Source organism: Vitis riparia, chromosome 14 (genome assembly GCF_004353265.1).
Source record: "Vitis riparia cultivar Riparia Gloire de Montpellier isolate 1030 chromosome 14, EGFV_Vit.rip_1.0, whole genome shotgun sequence".
In the NCBI taxonomy this organism is placed as follows: Eukaryota; Viridiplantae; Streptophyta; class Magnoliopsida; order Vitales; family Vitaceae; genus Vitis; species Vitis riparia.
In genome coordinates this window covers 20,434,344-20,454,321 of record NC_048444.1, presented here as the reverse complement: position 1 = coordinate 20,454,321, position 19,978 = coordinate 20,434,344, and the positions used below count along the sequence as shown (strand labels likewise).

Here is a 19,978-nt window from a genome sequence, read left to right as displayed (position 1 = left end):
AGATAAGTGAGGTCGAGTTAAACTTAGGTTGAGTTTATGAGTTGGAGTTTAGATTTGGTTAAACTCATATTGATTAGGTTCAAGTTAGTCATCAATCCAATCAATCAATCAATCTGACCGAGTCGCATTTATAGTAAAAATAAAATAAGAAAATAAGGATCGATGGAAAACTTTGGTGATATAGAATTCAAAAGTTGTACATGATTTGATATTTTGTAGGATAAAAATTATATTCTATTTCAAATTTCCTGGTTACTTCCAGAGACTTTGTCTAAAGCAGAATGGAGTGAAATGGTTTTGGCCATTATCATCCTCGTCAGCGGCAAAGATAAGAGGTGGGGATGGGCTGCTACAACTAGAGACGATTGTTTACTACAGATTTTGAAGTGAACGGTAAGAAATCACTTTGATTTTCAATATTATGATTAAATGAAGCTTTCAACCTGGACCACATGCATATACATATATATATATATATATATATATATATATATATATATATATATATAGGTGGGGTCACGCAGACATTATAGAAATTTAGTCCAAAGTTCCTAGGATGCAGTCGCTTCATCTCATCTTCCTTTCTAATTTTCTCCATGTTTGTCTTTTTCTTCCCTTGCATTGTTTCTTGGAAGGCCACCACTGTTAAGTATATAAATTCCAGAGCAGAGACTCCTTGTATGCCAAAGCAGAGCCACTAGAGCCACATCTATGGAAATGGGAAACCCTCAGAACCAGCCCAGGAGCCACAGAGGCAGCAGGGGTAAGAAAAAGGGCATCAAGGTAACATACATTTCGAGCCCAATGAAGGTGAAAGCTAGCAGCGCTTCCGAGTTTCGAGCAATCGTTCAGGAGCTCACTGGGTGTAACTCCAACCCTGAAAGCATGGATGCATGGAGTGTTGTTAATATTGTTGATGATGCAGCTCATTCAACTTCAGCCATCAATCCCATCAGCCCCACCCCCATCTTGGATCAAGGTTTCATTTGGAGAGAAGCTTCGGATGGCTTCCCCGGATTTCAATTTCCTTGTGTTTTTGCATGATCTGATTCTGATCTTTTATTTGCATTTCTGATGTTGCTTTGCTTCAACTTATCTGCTTTAGCTCCTACTGTTTGCTTTTCTCCCCAATCTTGTAATCAAGGGATTTGATACGGCAAGCGTTGTTGTTGTTTTTTATTTATTTATTTAGACATCAATGATTTATACCATATGGGGACAAAAATAGTATTTAAATATTATGCAAATTAAAAATAGTTCCAAACACAAGGATGACGGAGGTGAGAACAAATCTCATCATTTGTAAAGCTATCGTCATACACACAAGGCCTCTAGGCCTCAACTTTTTGCGTATGTGCGATGCTTAGAGGTAGGGATGGCAATAAGACAGGTTTTTTCAGATACCCGATCTACCCCTAATAGGAAAGGGTTCAATTTTAATAAACGGGTTTAAGATTTTTTTTTTTTAAAACCCGGGACAGATTTGGGTATTGTCTCGCCCCACCCCGATCCGATTATATATAAAATTTAATTTAATTTAAATTTTAAAATTAATTTAATTTAATTTTATTTTACTATTTTTAATATATAGATAATAATAAAATATTTTTAATAAAATAAATTATAAAAAATATAATAATTTAATTATTTATAAAATATATCTATTTTAATGTAATTAAAAATTTTAAAAGTAATTTAAAAAAATTTAAAAAAAATTAAACGGGACAGGTATGAGAAATTTATTATACCCACCTCGCTTTTCATTTAATTTTTTAAATGTGATAGGGATGAGAATTATTTTGAATAAACAGAACGACCCATCCGTTGCCATTCCTATTGAGATGCTCTCTAAGCCAACCTTTCTCAACCCATGAGCTTACATGCACAGGTTACGAGGCTCTACCCAACTCATATATTATTGATAACTTTTCTGTAAGTTAATACTGTCATTATAGAGCACGCAACTTATGGATACGAGTCTAACAAAAATTTCATATTGAACAATAATTTCTTTAGGCATAATCCGTATAAAGTAATAGTAAAGGGGATTTATGCCTAAATATTGGATTGGAAGATCAAATTTAAACTTGATTTGAGTTGATAAAAAGGGTAGGATCATTCTTTTTGAGGCCATGCTTAAATCCAAGTTGTCTTATGAAGAGTTGTTAAGATTGGCATCCATGGTTCATAAGTTATAACATGGACTAACAAAGGAGATGATATATGATCTAATCATTAGGGACAGAGATTAAAAATTCATCTAAACGTGGAGTTTCATCACAATTAAGAAGAATAATTTTCACTAACCTGTTAGGGTTTGATTGAATCGGAGAAAACCCCTCCCCTAACAAAAGCCCTACTCAAACATCTAAACAAGTTACCCAACCTGCAATGTAATTTATACTATGAAAACAATTAGTTTTATTTGGTCAGAAAATATAGCATCACCCATCTCTTGTAGTTACTATATATATATACCTAGGCCAGACGACCAGGCGACCGGCCAATCGGTCGATTGATCGCCTTTCCTTGGCATTTTTTGATAACTTTGGCACATAAGGAATCAGCTGAACAAAAATCAAGGCACATCAAGGATATAACCTACAATTTACATGATGCACTACCACAAGATGCATTTGTCTCACGACTTAAAAAAACATCAAACCCAAGGTCTAAAGGGTAAGTGTCCACCTTGTTTTGCATCACATAAGTTGTTCAAGCATCATTTTTATCAGTTGGTCTTTTCCTACTAAACTCTTCTAGGTTCAGATGTTAACAGACAACTAGCTTCATTTCTTATCTCTCAATTCCCATCTTCAGCAGCTTTCAAGTAAAGAGTCTCACCTCCATCCCCACCCTGACCTCCTGAGTTCCCTCCTCGCCCTTCTGCATTTCCCATATCTTGCTTGCTCCCACCAGCCATTCCCCTGCCTGCAGCCTGCAGGCCTTCTCCAGAAGTTCCACGGCTGAAATCAGGAAACCCACCAGTCCCCAGTGTTCCATTGCCTCCTGGATTACTCCCCTCGCTTTGCAGCATGTGAAGTCCTGCACTTCCACCAGAGCCCATGCCAAGCTGGCTATGGATGGCTTGTTGTTGTTGCAGGGCCGAAAATGGTTGTTGGGTGTACAGCATGGAGGAGCGTGCAGCCAGGAGCGACTGTGGTGTCATTTGTTGAGCTTGTTGGTGCTGCATGTAGTGAGCTCCTGGCTGAACAATGCCACTAGAAGGGAACTGCAGGGTAGTAATGGATTGTTTTAGGGATTTCATAGTTTTGAGCACAGTAGCATCAATGATTTAGGAACCAGTCAGGTGACAAAATAAGAACCAAGTCATTAATAAGACAGAACAAAACCACCACATATTTCAGGAATAACTTTGGAAGAGTGAAATGTACGACAGTGGACAAGCAGTTGATATTAAAAGAAGGAAGCATGAGTTGTTCTTCAGAACTACTCAGAACAATATGGAATTATGAGCAATTTGGGAGTAAAGATAAAATCCATGCGAATCATCATGAAAAGCTTTTAAATGATTAAATTATAAAAAGAAATAAAATTTGATTACCAACATTCACTCAAAATTGCACTGAAACAGATTCACATGTTAGCAAAGAGGAGAACAAAAGTTTATCAGAATGGTTTGAAAAACAATTTCCAGCAGTGTAATCTCCATGATCCAGTCCATAAGTGCAGAGGAAACTAGAAAATCCATCCAGGGCAGTTTTGAACATGAAAAAATTGTAAATAAAATTTGAGTTGATATGGTTGAGCATCCTTTCACTAACCATGCGGCAAACAGCCTTCATTAAATATACAAGTTTACATTCCGGAAATGAAATACGTACCTGAGCATGCATGGTGGGTGGTTGGGGTTGAGAATCAGCAATTGCAGCCAGGTACATGAGGTTTCTCTGTAGTCTTGCCTGGTTCCTGAAAAAAGGTAAGAAGGTTCAGCAACTCTTCTAATAGGTTCAACCTATGCATTTTAAATTCTGTCCCAATCTGCAGGAAAGTTAGGCAGGTGGGCCTCTAAGCAATAGTACAAGCAGTCTATTTTTAATGCAGTTCTGGAAATCATAAATCTCGAAAGTTTTACATATAGAATTTCCACTATTTCAATTATATTCATAAAGCTACTATTTTGTTTCATTCTTTAGCCAATGTGCAAATTGATAGATCATACATCGTGTGTTGCCTAGAAGTTAAAAATAAGACCACCATCAGATTTAAAGGAAACACAAATGCAGTAAGGCATAAGAAAATTTGCACCACATGAATTAATCCAAAATGCGGACAGATTGGGAACTAGTCTTAGATGCACCTGTACAACACCAATTAGAACTCATGTTTGAGGAAGCAGGCATCAACAGATAAAAAACAATCTCTCAAAAGAGTATTATGAGTGTCATTTGATCAAAATTATTAGGTTCTATGATCCAAATGATGAAACAATTAGCGACACGATATAATTATATATCACCAACCCTGAAACTTTTTTTTTTCACTTATTAATTTAATTTGTTTTCAGTGTTTTTTTTTTTTTTTAATTTCAATTTCAGACTTTCTTCGGGTAATTAATTTGAGTGCTTAACTATTTGGTAAGGAAAAGGGGAAAGTTGAATAGATCTCAGTATTTGAAGATTGCTCTATACTACATCCTAGTTTATTAAGGAGATAAGGAGCCTAATATAGGTGAAGATTATTATTTAATCTGTCTTCAATAATGAAATTTTTTTTAAGAACTGAATTTCCTCTTTTGCATCTAGATTGTTCAATGATGACAAACAACATTGAGCTGATGCTTGCCAGTATCATTCTGTGTATTTTTCTCCCCTAAAATTAGAAGTGAGTTTTTATTAAAGAAAGTTCATGAATTCCCTGTTTGGAAAGCTAAGAGCACAATATAAAAAACTCCAAAGCTTCTTTCTTTGTCCTGTTTTCTTCACAGCCTATAAAGAACAACAAAATTTACAACAAAACTCTTTAGATAACATCACGAACCCACAATGCACACAAGCATCATCATCCATAGAGTATAGATCATTCATGGGACCTGAGAGAATGAGAAGCTTTACTAAGAGAACTCGAGTAACAAAAATCTTACAAATTATGTGAAATATAAAATTGGACATGAGGACTGAAAAGGCACAGTTGCTCTCAATTACTACTTGTGTGAGACAAAAAGACCCAAAGAGTAGACAGATCTAATCCACAAAATACACACAAGAGAGGAATTTCAGGTTATAATTAAGATAAGTTAACAGCTGTGATTATAACAAAAGAAATCAATGCTTCATATATCTAGCTTAAGTTTATTCCCTTCTTTTGCACAGGCGAGAAGCTTTACAGGCAAGGACATGTGAAATGCACAAGGCAGATCAATTGAGGAAACCGGCTTAGGCCCTCTTTGATAATTGTTTTCAAAAACAAATATGATTTTTTGGAGAACAAATGTTTGTTTGGGAACATAAAATATTTTTAACTTGTTTTCTATGTTTTTAAATATGTTTTAAAAATAACTTTTAAACGTAGTACTTAATTTTTAATCATTCTTCATATTTGTATAATTATTATTTTTAAAACGGCCCTCACAAAACAAGAGAAAACAACTAAAATATATCATCTAAAACACTCTATTTTTTGTTTTTAAGAACAAAAAACTGTTTTTTGTTTTTTTATTGTCAAACGTGTTTTCCTATTTTTTCGTAACAAAAAACTGTTTTCGAAAATAGTTACCAAACAAACCCTTAATTTCTCTAGAGAATGAGCCAAATGAGAAAGTGAAGACATTTTTTCTTTTTTTCTTTTTAATATGGAAACCCACTAACACTACTTTGCAAAAGGAAAATAAATTTTATTTTTATCTTATGTCATTTCTACCTTTATCTTCAATTCATATTTTTGTTCATCTCAAAAAAATTTACACCATTAGGCACCCAATCCTATTGTCCATGTGGCTCATTCACTTCGCACAAGTTCTCCTTTCATTTGATAAACCATAAAAGAGACCCATCCGAGCGAGAAAACCTAGGAGTCCTCCCACATCCATCATCCCACTCCTTAGATCTACCACCGCCTATAGCTCTTAACCCCATTGAAAAAGTAATCAGAGCCATCAAAGACTATCCCTTCTTCTTCGTCTCACTCAAAGAAACACAGCCAAAAATCCCCCCCTTTCTCCCTATTTTTTAAAAAACAAGTCTCATCTTTTCAATTTTCAAATCTTCACATCACACTAATGGCTTCATTGTTCTCCATATTTTTTTCTCCGTAAATAGTGTAGAAAACATGGGAAAACAACTTCAAGTTGTTCTCTAAAAACACCAATTTCAGAACACACGAAGAGCAATTGCCAAACATGTCTTCCAATTTTGGAAAGCTTTGACTAAAAACTTCCCTTTTTTTTTTTTGATAGACAAAAGCTTGTATTAAGAAGTGCCAAAAAAAGGGGGTGCACCCAACGTATACAAGTAGTATACACAAAAAAAACAACCCAAGCACCAAAAAAGAAAGAAGAAACCTAGAAAATGCAAAACTAGTCACAATAAAGAGACAACAGAAAAATCAGATGAGAGGGGATCTCCAAATTCAACAACTGTTTGGACCACTCCACAAGGGATCTAAAAAAGAGAACCCTCAGCCTTTGGTCTGACAATTCTTCGTCTTTGAAGATCCTTTGGTTGCACTCTCCCCAAATACACCAAAATAAGCAAAATAAGAAAACTTCCCTTTTTTGGAACCCTTCCAAACCACAACATATCCCCACCAATTCTCATAATTGATCCCTCTTGAAGCCTTTTGAGGAGAGTCTTGACCTTTTCAACTCCCAATCATGAAATTGCCTTAGGAAGCAAGGGTCTCAAGGCCCTACCCCATTTGAGTCCTCCCACACATCCCAAACCCAAGCATCTTTAGAGGCAGCGATGGAAAACAAAGATGGGAAAGAGTTTGAATGAATCAATTAGGTTGAAAAGGCCTAACTTGATCCCCGAGCCTACATGTGGATCCATTCGCCAACAAAAAGCTTGATCGTCCCACTCAATCGATCAGAAAGAGAAATTTTTTGTTCCACTTTGTTCTCTTAACTCCAAAACATTGGATTTAGATTTCAATGACCACTACTAAAGACTTTAGACCTTAGATGAACATATTAAGTGACAAGAAATAAAATTTACATTAATCCAAGGACAATTAAAGTTTATCTGATTTGTTTGATCTTTCCATTGGTGGATTTGAATCCTTTTTTAATTTTCCTTATTTTTTAGCCTTTATTTGTTTATATTCAAGAGGAGAATAATGCATCATCTTTTTCCTCTAATTTTGAAAGCAATTCGATATTTTGTTTTTTATAAGCAAACAGAGTAAATCTATTAAAAGAGCACCAAAAAAAAGAAGGCATACCCCATGTATATAGAAAGTATACATAAAAAAATCAAACAAAGAACCAACAGGTAACAACCAAAAATAGCCAAAAAAAAAATAAAAAAATCACAGCTACCCATAGCCAAGACTATCTAAAAAGCCAAGCATTGACAAAACTTCCAAATCTAGTGAAACATTTGTTCATTCTAAGAGGGCTTTGTAAGTACACTGAATTTCCAATTAATCCCCTTCTAGAATATTCCCAAACATTTATATTTCATAAATTTTCCACGTGTCGTCTTCTCATTGGATTGATTGACAACTACCCATAATAGAAAAGATGCTCTTTGGGCTTGCATGGTCATGTTATCGCAAACAAGGCATCCATGTGTATCAATCTAAACGAATGGTTCATGTAGGTGATAACACGGCTATCAGGGGTATCTTTCTAGACGAGTGGCTCATGTCAATATCTGATAATGATGATCATGGTACCAAAATGGGGAATATTTCATTATGACCACCTCAAGCTCTAATGAGGTTCTCCTTCAACCTGTAATCTAAGAGCCCCACCATTAAAGATTCCTCAATTATGCTCTCTCCAAATGTAATAAAATAAATATAGGGTAGCCATCTATCAAACGTGGCATCTCTTCTTATCCAATCCCATAAATTTCAACTCAAGAAGCAAATTCCTCAAAAGCGCTAGAAATACCCATTTCAAACCAAAATTGAAATCATATACATATATATATATATAACATCCATAACCTCTTTGTCCTCTCACAATGAATCAAGATATGATGATTAGCAAACTTTGCTCTCTCTTTGCAAAGATCACATCTTTTAGCCATCGATCCCCCATCTTCATTAACATGTCAATAGCTAAAATCTTTCCCTAAACAGCTTCCCAAGTGCAAAAACAGGATCTCCAAGGAGCATGAGAACCCCATATTTCCTTAACAAGGAACTCCACTCTAGATTCAACACACAAAGAATTGTAGTACCACTTTACAGTAAAAAAGCCCTTCCTAACCTCTTTCCAAATCAAGATATCTTCTCCTACATCTTGGACTTTTGTTATATAAATAAGCTTCATAAATTGGGAGACCCCCTCCATTTCCTAATCATGGAAAGATCTTCTAAACTGCAACAACCACTAACCTTTGCCTCCTTCCCATATGTTTGCAATTGTGGCATTCTTATGACAAGCTAAGCTAAACAGTAGAGGAAAAGCTTCTTTCAGATTGATCTCCCCCACCCAGTTGTCCCTCTAAAATTTTGTTCTTCCACCATTTTTAACCGAAATGACTATTATGTGGCTAAAATCCTTCCAACCTTTTTTAATGTCTTTCAATATACTCATAACAAAATACTCCCTCACCTCACAAGAGATCCACTCACCTTCCATTTCCCTAAATTTCCCTTTAATGATCTTCATCCATAAGCTCCCCCGCTCAAGAGAAAACCTCCATAACCAGTTTGAGCAAACCACTGTAACCATTTTCCAAGTAAGACTCAATCAAGAATCTCCAATCTTCTAATACCCGGACCTCCAAACTTTTTCTCCTTGCAAACTTTAAACCAACTCACTAAGTGCATCTTGTTGCCTTTCCAAGGATTTCCACATAAAAAATCTCTTTGAATCTTTCCTAATATGTTTCTCCTTCTTAGAAATAGCAAATGACATAAAGTAGATCGGTTAGCTCAAGAGGGTACTCTTAATTAGTGTTGAGCTATCACCCTTAGACAAATACTGTTTCTTCCAAGAGGCCAATCTTCTACTAAATCTTTCCTCAACAACATCCCACAACTTGTGAGGCACTCCCAAGGGCTCATGGGGATAAGAAGTGAGAAACCGCCCAACCTTGCACCTAAGCAAAGAAGCCAAACTATCCACTTCCTCCATATCCCCCACTAGAATGAGCACATTCTTTTGAAGGTTACTTTTCAAACTTGACATGACCTCAAAGCCAATAATAATCCATCTTCATTATCTTAGTTGATTCAAACTGGGCTCACAAAAAGAAGAATATCATCCCCAAATAGGAGGTAGGAGACTTGGAAACCTTCTTCCCAACTATCCACAGCCTTGAAGCCATGTATAAACCCTCACTACTCAATCCTCGAGATTAGACAACTCAAAGCTTCCATAACTAACATGAAAAGATAAGATGAGAGAGGATCACCCTGGCGCAAGCCTCCTTCAGTCTGGAAGAACTCTAAGGGAACCATTAACTAAAACAGCCATCTTTACAAAAGAGACACAAAACTGACTCCAATTTCTCCATTTAACACCAAAACCCATTTTTTCCATCAACAAAAGGAGAAAATTCCAATCCACATGTTCGTAAGCCTCTTCTATATCCAATTTGCAAACTAACCCAACCCTAGAGCTTCTCTTCCTTGAATCAACCATCACATTAGCAATCAAAGCTGCATTAAGGATCTGTCTACCTCCCACAAAGACATTTTGAAAAATTGGCACCACCTTCCTAAGCATCCTCTTTATCCTATTTTCCAGCACCTTAGTAACAAGCTTATAGATATACCCACCAGATTTTATCTTAAAATCCTTAATTTCATCCACCCCTCCCTTCTTAGGAATGAGAGCCAGGAAAGTGGCATTGAAGCTGCACCTAAAAACCTCCTTTGAATGAAGGCCTTAAAGAGCCAAAGTAATTTGATATGAATCCTCATTCATTTTACTTGGATCAAGTGAGTTACATGATTCGTAATATTTTTGTAGTAGACACTTTGAAAAGAAATGAAATTATCAAATGAAATGTTTAAAACCAAGCATGTTCTATCTAAAAACTGCTTTCTAAACTCCAGTTAGTTAGGGCCTTGGTTGACAAGAGTTAAAATGTTCACCTCCATGTCCCTTTAATGGGAGATACGATGAATTAGATCCCAGCCTCAACAAAGTTAAGATGAAGGCTACTAGTACTAGTATTGTTGGCTCCAGCTGCAATATGATAAAGCTAGCTTACACCTTAACTTTGGCATCATCATAAATCAGAGCAATAATTTGCATATTTTCAAATTTAATATGTATATGATTCTTATTTTTCTAAAATCAAGAATTTCTTACATGAAATACATTGCATGTTTTGAACATTTTGATATGTTATGATCTCAAGAAGGATATTTCCTGACATTCAAATTTTAATTTAAACACTTGATTCTATTTATTTATGCACTATATTACTACTCTCTTATGAGCCTTTCCAGTTTAATCCTTTGTTGAACACCTTTCAAGCATAGATAGCTCAAGCAAGAACTGATGGAATAGAATCTCAGGATATTTAACTGTGTTCTTGTACCTGGATTCTATGGTTTAAAGTAGTTGTATTTGGGATATTTTCTTCTTGATTACAATGGGGACTTGAGTTGTTGGAGACTTTATAATTACTTGTGGATGTTATCATGTCAAAATGCTTTGTGCCTGATGCTGGACAGCTATGTGTTATTGGTCCTTTATTTTTTAATTATATTTTTTTTTCTTTTATAAACATGGTGAGTGGGAGGGATTTTTTAGGAGAATATGGAAATCCTGGATCAATGGGAGCCATAGGGATCCAAATCTCAAATCAACAAGGATTGTAGTGTAGGTATAGGGTCATACTTTATATCTTAGGAGAAAGATTAAGAGGACAACTTCCCTCTCTTTGAAAGCATAAATAATGTGGTTACAAGTTTGTTTCTTTGTTATTTTTTCAGGCTATGTCAAGTCTGCTACTTCACCAATAGTCATGCCTTTGACCAGAGAATTCGCAAGGAAGATTCAAATCAAAAGACAGGGTAATACAACATTGGAGCCTACTTGACATTGTGCCACTGAAAAATTGCAAGCCAAGAGAAAAAGATTGATTATTTATGCAAACCTACAATCTTTTTTGAGGTAAGTAAACTATAACATACAAGGAAATGAAAACCAAGAAGGCATACTTACTCTGCACATTCAGTCAATTTTCCTGAATTCTGGCTCTCAACAATCTTCAGAATCAATGACTTGTTTTCATCAAGATACTACACCCAAAAATAAATAAATAATAAATAAATAAATAAATAAATAAAATAAAATTGCAAGCCAATATTAAAAAAAAATTAAAATGAGGCTAGAAGACATATACAATGGTAGAGTTAATAATGGATTAAATGGGTGTTATGTGGCAGAAAAGATTTAGACAGATATTTATCTTTAGAGGAAAGATGTGACTATTAGAACTAACTGAAAAATCCCCCAAAACATCAATCATACAAATGCAGCAATAGAGCTAATATTTTTTTCTTCTCCATGTTAACAAAATATTAAAACTGGAAATCTTAAATTAATAGTGCAAAACATGTAAACTCACAAATCCCTTAGTAAAATTGAATGATTTACCTTAGTCCATGCCTTAACTTCAATAGTTTAAACACTCAGGTCATTATTCTACTCAGGCAAATCATAGTGTTCAACTCAATATAACAGCAGGTATATGAAATTACAAAAAATGTAAATTCTATAACATGTTTTATTGCTTATGCTCAGCTGCTATGGAAAATTTGATGGGAAATTTTCAGAGCGTTTTGCCTGAAAAATAACATAAAATTTACAAAAGAAGGCCAATTGTCCATCAACTTGGAGGAACTTTTTCCTAAGAAAGAGGACACAAGGTGTTTCCAACAATTGTTTTTCAACAAAGAGAAGAAGCACATCTGCCACTAGCTATTCCATTTTGTAAGTAATCTAATTGCTATTGTCCTGCCATACCTGTAAAAGAAAATTATCTCAATCATATTTTTCAATAGATAAAATGGTGGATTAGGAAAAGCATTAGTGAGGTAGCAGTCTTATCAGCCACCTTAAGATCTTGAAGCAAGGGACTGCCCAAACCACACAGCAGCATTTCTAACATATTAGCCAGAATCATTCATTGAGTAGATGTCCCTAGTTGGTTAATTTTATTCCCAGAACTGTTAAAAAATGAAGTTCCTTATTTTGTTATGCAGCTAATTAGTTTAATTTTGCAGAATATGGATAGAGGGATAGATTCTAGTTATTAACTTCAATTATGCAACCAAGTTACAAAGATATGAAGTGGTAAACCACAATGAAACAATTTACACATGACAAAGCCCAGGCCAAGGCACTTCAAAAGGACCCTAAGAAAACCCTGATGGAACTCCACCAACAATATCAAACAAGCAGTAAAGGATCAAAGCATCAGAATTGATTTCATAACTGGATGAACTCAATAATTCCTCACAAACTACAGCAACACATGCAAGTGGCTGGATTGTGTTACAACGTATCACTCTAATAAGATGAGTTTTCAACAGAACTTCATTCAGAAAGACATGTACCAGAGTAGTCTATCCCTTTGGAACAGAAATATTGGTTCTTTTACATAGCTCACTTTGCTAAGTGAAGAAAAATGAAATCGTTCATGTCAATTTTCTCATGTTTATCTGAATAGTTATGAATTTCACAAAAATGCATTTAACCACAACATTGATGGATTTTACAATAATGCATTTAACCTTGCATTTTGACACGATAATAATTTTAAATGTATTTAAAGAGAAAAGGAATACTAATCCCCTAAGAAGTTGGATGTTTCATCAAACAAACTAGTGTAATTAAATTGTTTTGCATACAATGATGAATATATCGATACTTCGATTTTACGGATATATCGGAGATATATCGGTGGATATTTTGGAAAAAAATATCGATAAGCTTAAAATTGACCAAAATTTATAAAAATATAAAAAAAAACTTCATAAAAATGTAATTAGAAGTATAATGATATTTTTAAGTTGTTTTATTAAATAATTTGATATATGTATAATATGATTTATCATATTTGATAATAATATTGTATACATCGATAAAAATATGAATTTTATAAGTGTACATTTATTATTAAATTACATCTAATATTATGATATTTGATTATAATATGTATAATTTTAAAATATATATTAATATTAAAATTATGATCCATTTAATTCAATTGTATTAAATAATATAAATAAATTATGATATATGTACAATTTTTTAATATTTAATTAATTATTAATGATATTAAAAACACTATCAAGAAAATTATATAATTTTTATATTTTTGGTAATCAATTAAAAGAAAATTTTGCATTCAATTATAAAATAATTATAATTAATTTGCTCTTTAAAATATTTTTTTAATATTTTCTTTATATAATGAGTTTAATTATATATAGGTTTAGTCCATATTATTTAACAAGGGCAAGTTTGCCCGGATGGTAATTGGTGTGAACCCCAAACCTTTTGGTTTGGGGTTCGATTCCCCTCCCCTCATCAAGAGAAAGGCCATTTTGGGGGGACTGTAGCTTTGACTTCACTGTAGTGCATTTGACCCATTGACCCGCGTTGACTAGGTGATATATCGGGGAAAATCGGCGATTTATCGCGAGATATCGCCAATTTTCAGGGATTTCTCCCGAAATTTCGCCGATATTTCTCCATGAAATATCGTATCAACACCCTTTCGGCGATATATCGCCTAATTTCGGCAATATTTTCTTCCCTGTTTGCATATTAGTATCCTGATTTTCTTCCCTGTTTGCATATTAGTATCTTGATTTTGAGTCGCTGTTTTGGCGGCTCTTTTCAATACAATTTTATGTCTTTTACTTATCAAAAAAAAGAAGTATCCTCATTTTCATAAAATGCTATAATCATTAGTGAATGATACCTTTATCAACTTCCACTTCCAAGCAATGTTTTAAAAGGCTAAAGACATCTTCCACACATTTTGCCCAAATGAGGTAAAGCGTAAGTCTTGAGACAGAACAAGGCATAAGCCTCAACTTAAACAAAGAAAACGCAAAAAAAAAAAAAAAAAAAAAAAAAAGCCCTCAAAAAATCAGAAAAATACTTATAAAACCACATAAAATAGAATAATAAGAAAACCATAAAATTCATAGTAAGAAATTTTTTTTATCATTTTCAATAGTTTTTAATTTAATTTCTGTTATTGTTTTATATCAATAGTAAGACAAAGATTACATATTAATCGATCCACTACAACACCTAACAACTCCTCTATTTCTTATTCTGAATTTTTCCTTTTTTTTCAAAGGTGGGCTAACTAAGCCCTTATTTCATAAAAAGTTACCCAAATCCTAGAACCAAGACCCAAGAGCTATAGAATAAAAGCTTAAAATCACTTAAAAATAGAAGGTTAAGACATTAAGTCTTTTATAAAAGATATACCAAAGGCCCACAAAAGCTCAACACCTGTTAAAATTCATTGAATATTTGAGGCTTAAGTCTTAACAGCCTCAAGGCTATAGCCTCAATGCTATCAGTCGCAACAGGGTGTTGATGCCTAAGCCTCAACAGGGTGTTAAAGCTTAAGCCTCAATTACCCAGTTGTGAGGCTACAGCCTCCGGGTAATTAATAGTGTCTCATCTAGAGGTGAGCATCAAAGCATAAGCCTCAATTAGTCTTTTAAAGGAAACACCTACTATGGCTCAAACTTCTCTAAAAGATAGCCTCCAGGAAACATGAGGTAACAGTAGAGAAATGCCTATTTCAATGCTAGGTCATTCATCACACCTAAACTTTAGTAGCATTTACAGTTATTCTCAGCATGTACAAGGAATCAAAGGGTGAATTGAATCATGCATAGCGATGACTGAGGCTTCACAAAAAGGCAGTTGTTAGTTTAAGATATGCACTTTTACGTTAACTTATTTTACAAGACCCAATCAATTGCTATAGCCTGCTTATTAATTAGGACCAAGGAAAAGACTTAAATCTCATATTTAAAGAGGTATCAGGATCTCAAGCATGGAGATAGCACGAGAGGAATGACAATTTCTTGATAGTGATTGAATTGGAAAAAGTTGACAAAAATTAGTATCACAATATCTAATAAAATTTCAGGAAGTGTTAATAGAGATAATAGTGCATTATTTAGAGTCAAAAATTGATGCTGCCTTTGAAAAAAAAAATGGAAACAGTCAAAATTTATGCCAACAAGCATATATAGAAATCAATCAATAAAAAGTACCATATGAATTAGCACTAAAATATTACATAATATCCATTTCCTCAAATAGAGGAAACAACAAGAGGAAAGAGCTACCAAAGAGCGCTGAAAAAGGGTTGGAAAGCAGCTGAATAAGGACGAGAAACATGCCCTTCACATCCATATATTCACAAAATTTTCAATTATTGCTGTCTAGGAGAGAAATAGAGGAGAAGATCAGACATATATGATATCTCCTTGGTATCTTGAGATTCTGTTTGATAAACTGCAGCTTTAAAATTGACAAAATTTTTCCTTGAGACACAATATTTTGGATCTGGATGAGATTTGGGAGCTTACACACAGGGAAGTGATTTGAGGGAAAGTAGAAAAGACAATTTTACAACCGCCTAACTGTGGATTACTATTGCTAGGATCACACAAGGGTATAAGTGAGGCTTCCACTGCAGATATAACAAAACATAAAAAATTCCATCAAGCTTCACTGAACTGAGGCAGATATAAATGTCACATACAGAAAACTATGGACAAGCATACCAAATGAAACCTTTTTAGAAATGTTAATGATTCTAGATGTTTATCAAATTAATTATAATTCTAGTTTTATCTTTTAGAAAGTATATCATATCTAAGATTAGACCTAAAACATAAGTCCTAAGCACTGTTAACCATGCATGTGGCCCACAGCATGGTGTAGGGTTGAAAGCAGATGAGCTTTTTTACAGAATCAAATGATCTAAAATCATGAAATCATCCTGATTGGTATGTCTTAGATGGGAAGGGTAATTGTATGACCTAATCTTCTATTCATAGATTTTGCAACATCTAATATACATTTGACAATCCAAAATCTTTTTAACACATTTAAATCCTTGACTAGAAGAACCAGAACTACCAAATTTATCCTGACTATCTGGCCTTAACTTTATGAATTAAAAAGTATGAAACTATTTTACTTAAATTGTCAACTGAGAAATGATCCAACATTCCTGGTAGGCCAACTGGTAGCAGGAGAGAAGGCTACCATGAGTCTTGAGAAGACCAGTTGACAGGTAAGAATACTTATTCTATTCGTGGTACACAATTCAAACTCATGGAACTGAGGAATAACCATTGTTGTCCCAGCCTAGGAAAGGAACAAAGATGAAGAGGTAGAAGACCATTTTCACATTAGCAAACGTGTTCATCCATCACTGGAAGTAGAAAGAAGTTTAGGTTGTTAAAAGGGTAATTCACAAGGCAATGAAGATTTAATTTATGTTTTCACTAAATTTTCATATGGTAATGAAGAAAAAAAATTAAAAAATTGACAATAGCATTCGACCAGAGGAAGGTCCAAATCAGTTCACAAGGTCAGTATTTGATCCCTCCAAAAAGCCTCAGAATCTCACCAAACAAGACCAAGAAACACCTTTGCTTACAGTTGTAACTCAGGCTACTTTTACTTTCAAATCTATTTGGCTCATCATACACATGCCTCATCAGCCATGCCAGAGTCTAGGGACAATCTTATATAAACTATCAAGCTTAAGCCATGAAACTGCAGGTGCTGCTTGAGTTTGATGGTATACGCATTCATTCATGGGGACTGGAAATTCCATGACAAATTAAATTGTGTCTATTGAGCAGCACAGGATCTGAATCAACTTCATTGTGTATTTCAGTTTATTGCATTTAGATGAATCCACTTCCATGACACTTGCTTAAATTAAGAGCATTCTTAGGATATCAACAAATGAACTTCATCTATTCTCATCTAATAATTGGAATGAGTTGCCAATACATAGCCAAGTGCCAATATGTGTTTTTTTTTTTTTTGATAGGTATTGCCAAGTGCCAACATGTAGATTCAAATGTTACATAAGACAATGAACGAAACAATATCCATGGAAAGGACACTTTTTTTGTCTTTTTCATTAATGGAAGGAAAATGCTTTGTTATGAAAATTGTAAAAATAAGAGCCTAAAAAAAATTAATTTATTAAAACAAAGCACTTCCCAGCTCAGTTAGTAGGAAAAAGTGATACTTTTGTTTTTAAATGGAAATAAAGAAAAAGATTTCTCTCATTGTGGAAACATTGATGTGAAAAAGTTGAGAAGGAGAGTTAACCTAACACTGTCCATATATGCTACAAGAGATTTTAGGTACCATCTTATGATGATAAAAGTAATAACACCATATATGAGACATCAAATTATGACTAACGATAACAGCTGAGATCCACACTATCAAGAACAAAGTACCCAAAATTTCCATATTGGCATGCACACGGTCCTGACAAAACTAATGCAAAGTTGGAGAAATCCATGACAATGAGGTGAGGCAGCCCAATATATAGCAAAATCTGGCTGGAAAATACAGCAGGAAGCAACAAAATGATAATCAATAGGTAGTTTCCTTGATTGATTTCATCCATGCTCACAATCTGCAAGCCTGATTTTTGAGTTTGCCTAATAGGCCCTGTGGGATGGCATATGCTGCCGGTTTAATCCCAGTTTTGCAGTCTCCTTTGGTAATTTGGGATCTATCCTGCAGCTCATGGTTGCAATTCAAAACTCTGACTTCTAGACCTAAGCTAAATTAAAGTCTTAAATATATGTATAAAACCTTGTGAAGTTAAACCAATCAAGCAAACAGGATAAATGGCACAGAGGCAAAACAAGAACAAATGATTAAATGATTGGAACCAAGCTAAATCAGACTTTGGCTCACTCAAAAGCTTGAACTTCTTACAAGTTATCTATATACACACTTCCTATTTTCTGTTTTTAAAAATGAAAAGTATTAACAAATTCTATATGGAAGGAAAACTTCTTGTACAAAAAGTATGGATTTACGTTACACTTTTAAAATTTGAGGTAGTAACCTCAACTTTTTTACACAGCATTTAAAACCATTACTTTTTCAATATAAACCTTTAAGAATTCGTATATCTTATATAAAAGTTACTACTATTTTCAGATTTTAAAAACAAAAAACATGAGTAGGAAGTGAATCAAAATGACACTAAGCAAAAAAGCTGGTCGAGACAATAACATTATTAAGTTCATCCTATTAAAATAAGCTACAAAAGATAAAGGAGGGATGACATAAAATATCGAGATAATGCTCATGACATTCATCAACAATAAAAAATAATTAACAAAGAGCGCATACCCAAAACAAAATACAGTAACCAGTGGGCAAAAGAGGAGCAAAATCCAAAGGAGCTACTAATCTCTCCCTCAAACCAAAATCTAAGAAAGAGACAAGGATCTGAAAGAAGCGCCAAATTAAACCAAATAACAAAAATTTTCAACAATAAACACCAATTGGAAAAAGGGAAAAAGAAACCCATTTGGTGATGGTGACGAAACATCACAACTAAGGATGATGAGCAAACATCAAAACCATCAATACCCATTTATTAGCACTCATGAAAACTTCAAAAACTTGGAAAAGGGCATTCCAGGGCCATGAGGAAGAACCAAAACTATAAATACCCATTAAACAATAATTGACAAAACTCAGAAAAATAGAGAAAAATCAAGAACGAACCAGAAGTTAAGCCAAAGGCAACGTTTGGTTGCTGAGAAAATGCAAGAAACGAAAAGAAATCAGAACTAGGTAAGTTCTAAGTTTTTCACATTTGAGGATGGATATACCCAAGAAAATAACTGCCCCCGCTCATCTGACCCTAACAGAAGCTACACGACTACTTAGCCCAGTTGGGTTTAGCTTCTCATCAGGAAAATCAAAACAAAACAAAAACAAAGAAGTAACAAACAAACTAGAAATACAAAACCCAGGTTTTCATTTTCTTCTCTTTTCCTCCATATCCTTTTTCTCAGCAACCAAACAGGAAGAAAGGGAAAAACAGGAACAAAGAACCCTCCCCCCAAAAAAAGGCAAGAAAAAAAAGAGAGAGAAGGAGAAGAAAGAGAGAGAAGAGAAGAGGAACCTGCTGAATGTGATCAGTGGTGACGTTGCTGGGGTAATAGGCTGCCATCATGGGCTGCATCTGCATCAGGTGCTGCTGCATTTCTCTCTCTCTATATCCCTCTATATGTATCACTTTCTCACTCTAGCTTTCTCTACACACACACTTAAGTGTTGAGCAGAGAACAGAGGTGCCGAGAAACAACAGCTGCAAACTGCAAAGTGAACAAAGACTAAAAGGACTAAAAGACTAAAAGAGAGATAGAGATGCCTTCGCTTTTTCCCTACTTACTTACACTTACAAATGACACTGCCACCACCTCCACCACCACCTCCTCTTCCACCACCACACCCACTCCCCAAATACCACACTCTCTGTAGCTGATCAGTGGGTTTTTGGGGTTTTCTTCTCTCTGTATGCAGTGGGTCACGTGATTGATGATAGAGACACAACCTCTGAGTCATACCCAGCACAACAATACATCCAAGGACAAAATCCTCCACTTTTATTATTTCCCCGTTTTTTTCCTATTGAAAATCATCAATTTTGGAAATTATTTTTTTCAATTTTGTTTCGGACATATTAATTATTATATTATATATCTATATTGCCTTTTAATGCTTTTGTTTTTTCAAAAAAAAAATGCAAAAGTGTTAGTAGAGATTTCC

General features: G+C 34.4%; 1 protein-coding gene and 1 long non-coding RNA gene across 2 annotated transcripts; one reads left to right on the top strand and one right to left on the bottom strand.

Moving 5' to 3' along the window:
* The first annotated feature begins 241 nt into the window (after positions 1-241).
* On the top strand, positions 242-1,211 carry LOC117930262. The gene is made up of 2 exons (XR_004653887.1): positions 242-393; positions 636-1,211. It is a non-coding gene; the product is annotated as an uncharacterized LOC117930262 (long non-coding RNA).
* Positions 1,212-2,590: 1,379 nt separating this feature from the next.
* Positions 2,591-19,632, bottom strand: LOC117930260 (GRF1-interacting factor 1-like). Its single transcript, XM_034850827.1, has 4 exons — positions 19,332-19,632; positions 11,318-11,394; positions 3,846-3,930; positions 2,591-3,232 (listed from the first exon to the last, which is right to left on the bottom strand). Exons 1-4 carry the CDS (start codon positions 19,410-19,412, stop codon positions 2,804-2,806), a joined length of 672 nt encoding a protein of 223 aa, XP_034706718.1. The 5' UTR covers positions 19,413-19,632; the 3' UTR covers positions 2,591-2,803.
* Between the last annotated feature and the right edge of the window lie 346 nt (positions 19,633-19,978).

What these genes read in the sequence shown, in the direction of transcription:
- LOC117930260 (XM_034850827.1), bottom strand. Translation starts at nt 19,412, where the DNA reads ATGCAGCAGCACCTGATGCAGATGCAGCCCATGATGGCAGCCTATTAC. An exon ending in CCACTGATCACATTCAGCAG is followed by an intron (nt 11,395 to 19,331) that starts GTTCCTCTTCTC and finishes TTTTGGGTGTAG; the next exon opens with TATCTTGATGAAAACAAGTC. An exon ending in CACCCACCATGCATGCTCAG is followed by an intron (nt 3,233 to 3,845) that starts GTACGTATTTCA and finishes ACTACCCTGCAG; the next exon opens with TTCCCTTCTAGTGGCATTGT.